At 37.2% G+C, this 10873-nt stretch overlaps 1 protein-coding gene across 1 annotated transcript; it reads left to right on the forward strand.

Moving 5' to 3' along the window:
• The first annotated feature begins 1081 nt into the window (after nt 1-1081).
• On the forward strand, nt 1082-1936 carry LOC124081794 (ORM1-like protein 1). Its single transcript, XM_046428141.2, is given in 3 exon segments — nt 1082-1178; nt 1392-1631; nt 1634-1936. Coding segments are annotated over 3 exon segments (423 nt in total). The 3' UTR covers nt 1720-1936.
• The last annotated feature ends 8937 nt before the right edge of the window (nt 1937-10873 follow it).

Consider the following 10873-nt stretch of genomic DNA (forward strand, 5'->3'; position numbering starts at 1 on the left):
TCATAAAAATGGGGCACGTTCAACTCTGATTATCACAAAATATTTTATGAAACAGAACATTTTAGCAAAAAATACAAAGAAGAATTTAAGGTATCCTCATGTAGACAAAATCTGAGAAGAGTTATTGCTATTAGACCTGTCTTATAAGACAACTAAAGGAAGTCTTCCCGCTGAAGGGACACTGGGTATTAAATCTACATGAAGAAATTAAGGTCACCAGCAAGGGTAACTGCATATGTAACAAGAAAAATTGTAAATACGTGGTTTGTTTATCTCTTTTTCTCCTAATTGATTGAAAAGAGAACTTTTTTTAAAAAAGCAAAACATAATTAACCTAAGTTGACAGGCATAGAGTGCATAACATCAATGTTTATTCATTTAATAACAGCATAAAGGGAAATGACTGACAAAATGATGCTATGTGTCTGTACAAAGACACTACAGTTCTTTCCACCTTTATGTGTATCTATAATGTTCCAATTAATGATAAAGAATGAAAGAAATAGAAGTAGACCAATAGAGGATTGAGAGTAGGGATAGGGTAGAGGGGAGGGTAAGAGGAGGCACCTGTACTAAATTGGAGTAAATTAAATTCCATGAATGTTTATATATGTCAAAATGAATGTCCAATTATTATGTATAACTATAGTGGAGTAATAAAAGCATTAAAATAAAACGAAATAAGTTAAAAAACAACAGCATCATCTTCTGAGAAGTGTTTGTTCAGTTCCTTGGCCCACACCAAGAAAACAATTAATGCAATCAATAAATGGGCCAAGCAAGTGAACAGGCATTTCTCAGAAGATGATGTACAATCAATCAACAAATATATGAAAAAATGTTCAACATCTCTAGCAATTAAAGAAATGCAAATCAAAACTACTCTAAGATTTCATCTCACTCCAGTCAGAATTTCAGCTATTAAGAATACCAGCAAGGGCAGTGAGTGCGCTAGGACAGTGACGGCTTGAGGTGCCGCGCTGGGGCAGACTTGGCTTTTGAAGCATGAGTGTAAGCTGAGGTTGCCACTGGGCGGGTCTTATGCAGTGCCAGCCACCGGGAACTGGGTGGCGGAGCAAACATGAATGTTGGAGTTGCCCACAGTGAAGTGAATCCAAATACCCGTGTAATGAACAACCGGGGTATGTGGCTGACATATGCATTGGGAGTTGGCTTGCTCCATATTGTCTTTTTTTCCCAATTATTTATTTATTTATTTTTATTATTAGTTGTTCAAAACATTACAAAGCTCTTGACATATCATATCTCATACATTTGATTCAAGTGGGTTATGAACTCCCATTTTTACCCCGTATACAGATTGCAGAATCACATTGGTTACACATCCACGTTTTTACATACTGCCATACTAGTGTCTGTTGTATTCTGCTTCCATATTGTCTTACTCAGCATTCCTTTCTTCAGTGTTCCTGTTGCTTGGACCTTAACAAATATTATACATAATCTGGGGATGTATGTATTTTTGCATGCAGTAAAAGGAACACCTTTTGAAACTCCTGACCAAGGTAAAGCAAGGCTCCTAACATCTTCATGGAAGTTTTTCACAATTTCTCCAACAATTCTATATTTTCTGACAAGTTTCTAAACAAAGTACGATTCAACTTACTTCATCCTAACACAGCTTCTCTTCTGAGTGTGCTTATTCCCCAAATGCCACAACTACATGGTGTTCGGATCTTTGGAATTAATAGGTATTGAAATGTTTCAAACTGAACAAAAATTTTACAGCTACCGAGTTTCCTGTAAAGAAGGAGTAGTTGGTAAACTGCACTGTTTCTGTGATAATGTGAAATGAGAGGTATCTACATCAGAGGACCAATTGCTCTTTCTTCATATGCTGTCTTGAAGTACAGAATTCTACTAAATGATGCCTCTGTTTAATACATCTGGTATATTTTGGAAGAAAGGCTTTATAGGCAGGCTGGGCAGGCCCAGTGTATAAGTTAATTGCAGTGCAGTGAGGGTATAGTTGATAAACCCAAGGAAGTAATACATTTGTAAGAAACTAGGGCCAGCTTAATTATAATGATGGGCATGACATGAGGAAAAGAAAACTTCCAGTCTTTCAGTGACAATTAGTTTAGGCAGACTTAACATGTAAATCGGAATCATCTCTATAAGTTTATTATAGATTACTTTTATTACCATATATATTTCTCTTATATAAGAGGATATATACCTTCTTATTTTGTACAAACCAGTTTCTTATGAGTTATCTTATGAGTGTGGGGTTTTTTGTTTTTTGCTGGCTCAGTGGTATGTGTTGATAGCTGAAATATTTTTGCATTTATTATATTATATAGTTTGTGAAGGTCTACCTTCATGAGTGGAAGATAGCATCTGAGTCAGCATTCTAATTTTGGAACAAAATAGATTTACTTGGTATTCCAGACACAAGGCTGCTAATAAACCAATTAAGAAAATAATTTATTTCAAGAAGTTAAAGTACAGGGTTGTTTATAGGTGCCTGCTTTTTTTTGAGAGAGAGAGACACACACACACACACACACACACACACACACAGAGAGAGAGAGAGAGAGAGAGAGAGAGAGAGAGAGAGAGAGAGAGAATTTTTTAATATTTATTTTTTAGTTTTCAGTGGACACAACATCTTTATTTATTTATTTTTTATGTGGTGCTGAGGATCGAACCCAGCACCCCGTGCATGCTAGGCAAGCGCGCTACCGCTTGAGCCACATCCCCAGCCCAGGTACCTGCTTTTTAGGTTAAGAAACTTAATTGGTAAAATCTGTCATTCCTTAGAAAAGGAAATATAAAATGGACAACTGCATAGCTACCTGTGGTCTAGCAGTAACTGCTTCTCTAGCCATAGTACCAAAGTAAGTAATAGATATTTTGTTTTAGCAGGTCTTTAGTAAAAGATAAGATTGTCTTTCCTTAGTCCTGTTCTCAATCCCCATAGTTTGCTTGTTAATATTTTGACTTTAAACATGTGAGTCTTAGTATAGGTAACTCCAAATGGTAACTATTTAGAGTAGTGGTTATATTGAATTCTTGTGACTTAGGCAAGTTACCTATAGTTGCTAACATTAATTGCAAGAAAAAAACTATACTTGAGAAGGGATCACATTAAAAAAACAACAAAAAAACCCCCACAAAAAACCAAAGTTCTGATATATGATGAAACTGAAAAACTGAGTAATATATATATATATATATATATATATATATATATATATATATATATATATATATAAACAAATTGAGTGAAAGGGGTTTTTGACCAACTTAAAGATCAAGTTCTGTCAACAAACTGAATTTTCAGGGTAGTTATCATTGCTTTGTACTTCAAAAGTATTGAGGTTAGAAATCAGTTGTATGATACTGCCTTTGTATATTTGTCTTTCTCATGTATTTTGAAATAACTGGTAATCTATACTTTAAAAAATTTTTTTCCTTGGTGGAAGATTAAAAAAAAAAAGGAATACAAGCAATAGGGCTGGGGTTGTGGCTCAGTGGTAGAGTGCTTGCCTAGCACATGTGAGGCCCTGGGTTTGATCCTCAGCACCACATAAAAATAAATAAAAATAAAGGTATTGTGTTCAAATACAACTAAAAAATAAACATTTTTTAAAAAGAATACAAGCAACAATAAGTTTTGGCTAGGAAGTGGGGAAAAAGGCACATTCATATGTTGCTTGTGGGACTGGGACTGCAAATTGGTGCAGCCCACATGGAAAGCAGTTTGGAGATTCCTTGGAATACTGGGAATGGAACCACCATTTGACCCAGATATCCCACTCCTTGATCTATGCCCAAAGGACTTAAAAACAGCATACTACAGTGATGTAACTACCTCAGTATTTATAGCAGCACAATTCACAATAGCTAAACTGTGGAACCAACTTAGATGCTCTTCAGTAGATGAATGAATAAAGAAAATGTGGTATATATATGCAATGGAATATTACTCAGCATTAAAAGAGAATAAAATCATGGCATTTGCAGGTAAATGGATGGAGTTGGAGAATGTAATGCTACATGAAGTTAGACAATCCCCCCAAAACAAATGCCAAATGTTTTCTCCGATATAAGGATGCTGATTCATATTGGGGTTGGAGGGGAGCATGGGAGGATTAGATGAATTGTAGATAGAGCAAAGGGGAGGGAAGAGAAGGGAGAGGCCTGGGGGTAGGAAAGATGGTGAAATGAGATGGACTTCATTACTCTAAGTACATATATGAAGACACAAATGGTGTGACTACTTTGTGTACACCAGAGATATGAAAAATTGTGCTCTATATGTGTAATATGAAGTGTAATGCATTCGGCTGTCATACATAACAAGTTAAAATAAAAATAGTAACATATTTGAAATTATAGCATATAAGAAGAAGATCTATATCTATCTACATCTATAAATAGAAATATCTCCATATACTCTATCTATATCTATAGATAAACAGATGCCGGGTTTCTGTTCTTGCGACTAAAAGGCTCAGGGGTCACTCCAGTTAAACTGGGCTAACTGGGCTGCACAAAATAACCACACAAGAGACACAAATACCTTTTTCTTTGGGGTCGCTGTGACGGCCCTCTGACTTTAAGGGTCTGTAGGAAGAGAGAGAGCGAGAGCACGCACTGACCCCTTTTATTGAGGAGAAGCTATTCAAATGAGGCAAGGGGTCAGGTTTCAGGGGGCTGAGTCTGTCTTCATGATGTCCACTGTCAGCAGGTTGACTGACACCTGGGTAGGCCACACCCAAGGGCACAGTAAGAAAAGGGGACACACACAAGGCACTTCCATGGAAGATTCTATCCTAAACAGGGCAAGGGGTTATATACAAAGGAACAGGTGACCTTAGCTTCACCCATGGGGCTGTAGCAAGATACACACATGCACGAGACACCCACCCTCGAACCCAAGAAGGTTGGGGGAAGCTCTGCTACATTTCTGTGACTGAGCGCCTCAGCACCCAGCCGGGAGTGTGACTCAGTCAAGTGCAAGGTTGGTCTCTCACAAATAGAGATTTTTATTGATGGAATAAGTCAATGAAATACCAACAAATAAAACAACTAAGAACAACAACAACAACAACAGAAAACCTCAACAGTATAAAGAAAAGTTCTATGGAGCAAAGATTTTGTTTCTCATTGAGTAATCCTATAACAAGTGAAGATATTAAATTCACAATAAAAACATTCTTACAAAGCAAAGCCTAGTACAGATAGTTCTACTAACAAATTCTCCCAAACACTAAAAAATAGTAATTTCATTTTCATATAATTTCTTCAGGATAAGAAGAGTGACACTTCCCAACTCATATTATATAAGAAATATTACCCTGGTATTCAAATGAGGTTGAATAGTTATAATAAAAGTATACTACAAACTGATATGATTTTACAAATATAGATAAAAATTTTTCAAAAAGTATGAACAATCTGAGTCCAGCAACACTATAATAAAATCACAGTTTCACAGTTAGTGGGGAAAACTGAAAGTTTGCACTTTAGGGTCAAGATAAGAGAAATAAATCTTCTCTGGCCTCTTTAACTTTATACTAAAGGTTTTTCCCAGGATAACTAGGGAAGAATAAAAAATAAAAGATGCCCATATTTAAAAGGTAGGAATATATCTGTCTTTATTCATCAGTTCCTTGATCTTTTACATAGAAAACTGAAGTAATCCACCAAAATGTAAGTTCAGCAAGGTTGCAGGACAGGTTGATAAGTAAAAATAAACTGTACTTATATACAGTAGCAATGAACAATCCAGAATAGAATTAAAACAATGCCATTTATGATAGTATCAATCCACTAATTTTAAAATAGTTTGTCCATTTTCTTTTGAAATTACTTTCTTGGATACTTCTTAAACTTTATTTTTAACCATTGTGCTGACATTTTCTTTTGACATTGTTTTTCTTTTCTTCTTTCCTTCTTTCAAAGTACTGGGGGTTGAACCCAGTGGGGCTCTACCATTGAGCTATACCCTCAGATCTTTTTATTTTGAGACTATGTTGCTATGTTTCTTGTTAAGTTGATGGGCTGGGCTTGAACTTGTGATTCTCCTGCTGCACCCATGCCCAGCTTGTATTGACATTTTCATTTCCACTGTTGTGTATTTTTGAAGTTTTTATTCTACCTACATAGCACCAAATAGCATGTGTTTCCTATAAATGTTTTCTTTCTTGTTTTTTTTTTTTTTTGACTATTTTGGTCTATCATTGATGTTTGGGGGTCTTATTGCATATCTGGTGATCCTTGGCTTTTTGGTAATATTTAAAAACAAGTAAAGTTAATCTTTGGTTATTTGCTCATAAATAAGTGTAAATAAAATTTCTTTAGTTTGATCCTAGTTCCAAGAATCTATTTTTTACACACACACACACCCTGGAGATTGAACCCGGGGTACTTAACCACTGAGCAATATCCCCACCCCTTTTTTATATTTTATTTTGAGACAGGGTCTTACTAATTTGCTTAGGGCCTTGCTAATATGTTGAATCTGGCTTTGAATTTGTAGTCCTCCTGCCTCAGCCTTCTAAGTCACTGGGATTACAAGTGTACACCATCATGCCTGGCTATTGTATTTCTTGTGAGTCAAATGGCTGTGATAATTTTTCAAATTATTAATTTAAGATTATTAGTTTTTTTATTAGCATTCTGGCAACAGAATAGGAAATAAGGATTTACAAAGATGATTTCAGCATTCATGTTTTTAGAGGATTTTTCATTTAGTTTTTCAGTTTTCTGTAATGTACCTCTGACCTCAAGTATGCCCAGAAACACCTCTCTTCTCCCACTGTAGAACTTTTTTTTTTTTTTAACCTTCTCTGGTGGGTAAGCCTCCAGTCTTTTGTTTTCATTTGAGAAGGTAAATGGCCTGGATGATTGTTTGGTAGAAGATGTGCCCTCTAAATCCGGCTGCAACCAAATAAAACTATTTCCCTATCTTCAGTGCTATCTTAGGTGCCTTGCCTTGTCTGTTCCTACAACAGTATAATTCTATATACTTAAACATTGTTCATGTTTTCATGAAATGGTCAACAGTTGTGATTAATTGTGTGCTGCAAATAACAAAATATCTCTTATTAAAATGAAATAATTTGCCTAAATTCAGAAATTTACAAGGATTATTTAAAAATGTAAAAAAAAAAGAAAGAGTTAAGAAATAGGAAAGAGAAATTAGAAGGTTCTAGGTATGGATTTAATAGAAGGAAAATGTGTTTCTGGATAAGAGAGTCTGTTAAGTAAATAAGAGCGTTTAAGTAAGTGCTAAAGGAGGTCTGTATATACAACTATGGTTAAACAACAACTGTTATTTTGCAATATTGTAATATGTTATTTCTCTAAAAGCTAAACTTGACTAATATAAAAACATCAGTAGTAATTGTGGTACTATTACTCTTCTTTGTATATTAAATGTGCTCATATTTTCCAGGTATATGTCATTAAGATAGAAGCTTAAAAAAAAAAAAAAAAAACTATATCAAGCTGGTGTTCTCCAAAAGGTTGCATGGTTATTTTAGGCTTATAAAAATAACATATTGGAGATTTATTTATATCATTTAATGTTTTATAACTGGACCTGTTATCAATAAGATTAATATAAAGTTCTATACACTAGGTACAATTTAAATGTAATATACTGTATTACCTAGTATTCATGTGACATCAAGCAACAATATATGTAAATTTTATAAAATAATATTTAAAAAAAGATCAGCTTCAATACTAGAACACTTTACCTAAGATTTATAAATCTTAGCCTTACCTGGGATAAGGCTGTGCTTCCCATCTTACTACATGTAAGAATGACTCCAAAGTAGGCCAGACTTCAGCTAAAGCCCAACACTCTTAATTTAGGGTGAAACTGACTTTGCTGGATGTTTACGATCAAGACTTAAAGTTAAATTAAAATGGCCAAGAAAACCAATATTTGGCTCTGGCCCTCTGAGTCAGTCTGAATCCAGGGAACAGGGAACTTCTCTAAAGAGCTTTGCAACTCTGGGCCACATAACCTCCTGATCAGGGAGATTAATGAGACCACTGGAGAATGAAAAGCCAATCAGTGCATTCGCTGTAAATAGGAGGGTCATTGGAGACAGGAGACATCCCTGATGCTTCCAAGGGAAGCCACATGGTCAAGCAAGACCTGGACCCATCCTAGCGCAAATGGCACTAGCAGAACTAAGAAGCTGCTCTCGGGTTCCCCCACGAGCGACCCTTATGGGAACTCAGCTGACTCTTAACATTAGATAGAAACAAAGTCAATTTTGACCAACTTGATCTTAAACACCTACCAAAATCAGTTAAGCCAAAACCAGTCATTCCTGGGAGTAATGAAGGACAAGAACAGCTAGAAAAGAGGAGACAGCAACTAAGCCAACAGGCTCCATGGGGAATGTTCAGTTAAGTATGGCCTTGGCTCCTCCCCCTCACAGGACCCCTATTAGTCCTCTCTATGTTTCTCCTAATAGGACCATGTCTATTAAATTGCCTACAGAAGTTCATGCAAGATCAGATACACAAATTCACCAACAAGCTGGTCAATCAACTTCTTCTTTAAGACTACCAGCCCTGATGCCCAAGACTCATGACCAACTCCTCTGGCTCCAGAGACTCTGTGCCCATCTAAAACCCTCTCTAACCCTTTTTCCAATTTTCACAACCCCTCTTTCACTTCCTAGGAATGAGAACTACTCTCCAGCACGTCCACTCTGCTTATTCTGTCTGCTCTACAGTATCCCCACAAGGAAACATCAAACCTAAACTCCCCCTGGTACCACCATGTCTCCCACCTTAAAAAGGCACTTGTTCCAAATGTCCAGTCCTGGACTTCCACCACGCCCACCAAACTCAAAATTTCTTGCCAACCCTCTTCTTCTTTTACTAATCATTATTCTCTCTCAAGTTTTTATGTCAAACCGCAGATGCTGCTTCTACATCCAAGCGACATGACACCAGGATGACACCACCCACTCTAGGTTTATGGGTCAAGGCGATTGCCCTTCCACTGGCTGCAATCAGGCTGTCACCCTTAACATTACTGGATTCAACCAAACCACCTCCAATACTTCCTAGAGTCCCTGCTACAGGACCAGTGGCGGATACCAAGAATCTCCTCCATCTAGGACTGGTTTGCTGCCATCGAGGACTTGTGGCTTCAAGGAACTTTTATGGACTTTACCCCTACCACAGTAGTTGTCTGTAGCCACTGAGTGTTATTTCTGGCTGCCCTGGTGTTCTCAGACCTGTCCCCCGAACATTCCTCCACTTCCCCTTCTAGGTCTAACGCCGCCCACCATTAAGCAGGAAGAAGCCAGAGGACTTTACACCGTCCCCCATGTCACTTAGAAAAACAAAAAGGGAGGAATGTTGGGTGCAGAGCAGGCTGAACTGTGTTGTCTGCAGGGCAGGCTGAACAGATGTTGACTGCAAGATAGCCCACGCACTCAAACCCCCTCTATCTGGTCCTTTATCACCTGTTTGTGTCAAGTCCCGCTTAAGGCTGAGCACTCAATCCCCCTTGGGCCAACAAGGCAGCTTGCAGACCCAGAGGCCCCATTAGATTTGGGCTATAAAAACTCCCTCCTGCCAGGCCCCCCTCTCTCTCCCTCTCTCTCTTGCTCTTTCTCTCTTGCTCTCTCTCTCTTGCTCTTTATCTTTCTTACGTGCGCTCTCTGTCTCTCTCTTGCTCTCTCCCTGTTCATCTCTTCTCTTTTCTCTCTCTTTCCTTTCCTTCTTTCCTTTCTCTTTGTTGCACTGCTGCAATAAAGATCTGTTGGTTGCTCCGAGTGTTGTGGTCACTTTCCTTTCACCTATAACTAAAAAAATAAATATTTTTACAAAGTACCACTGCTGGGCTAGGATGTGGCTCAAGTGGTAGCGCGCTTGCCTGGCATACGTGCAGCCCGGGTTCGATCCTCAGCACCACATACAAAGATGCTGTGTCTGCCGGTAACTAAAAAATAAATATTATAAAATTCTTTCTCTTTCTCTCTCTCCCTCTCTCACTCTCTCTTAAAAAAAAAAAAAAGTACCACTGCTGGGATAGAATTCACCTTTCTCAGGTCTGCTAAGCCTGTTACATCTTTTTGCTATTATATTTCCAAGTGTCATTGATACTGTATTCCCCACTAGTTATACCTGGTTATATTAAAGGAATAGGTAATGGGTGATTTTCTTTGTTTTCTTTACTCATCTGTTTCTTTTGAGGACATGTAAAGAGTTTGAGCTTTAGAACCACTGTTGTTCAACAATCCAGATTATGAGAGTCCCTTTTTGATCTGTTGTTCATAGTATGAATACATCACAATTTAGATCAATAATTTCATATTTTTAGAAATACAGGTTACTGATTTTTTAATATAAGCAGTGATATAAATTTCATTATACATCTACTTACTCGTGGGAGATCTTGATAATATTTTTAATTGCTAAATCAAAAGGTATGATCATTAGTATTTTAACAGACATGGCCAATTTTCCATCATAATGGCTTCAACAATTTATATTTTCATGAACAGAATATGATGGTGCCTATTTCTACATACACTCATAGAGAATGCTATTGACTTAAACATTTTCCCAATGAAATGAGGAGAAAATGACAGTTCATTCTCATTTTGCCATTTCTGTGGTCATGAGTAATATGGGAGATCTATTCATTTAATTATAATGTAATTTATTCTTTTATAAACTTTATGCTTGTCTTAATTTTTTTCCCTAATTGCTTATTTTCCTTAAAAGTTTATAGGCGGGAGGAGGAAGCCCGGTGCCAAGCCAGGCCGGAGGAGGAAGCCCATCAACCCTTAAAACCCATCAAAGGGAGCGTGGCTACCAGCTCGGTTCTGCGGCTGATCCAGGTACCTGGTTTCCAACT

The sequence above is a fragment of the Marmota monax genome, unplaced genomic scaffold, assembly GCF_021218885.2.
Source record: "Marmota monax isolate L192 unplaced genomic scaffold, Marmota_monax_Labrador192_F-V1.1 WCK01_AAM20220418_F8-fsc02064, whole genome shotgun sequence".
NCBI classification, from domain to species: domain Eukaryota; kingdom Metazoa; phylum Chordata; class Mammalia; order Rodentia; family Sciuridae; genus Marmota; species Marmota monax.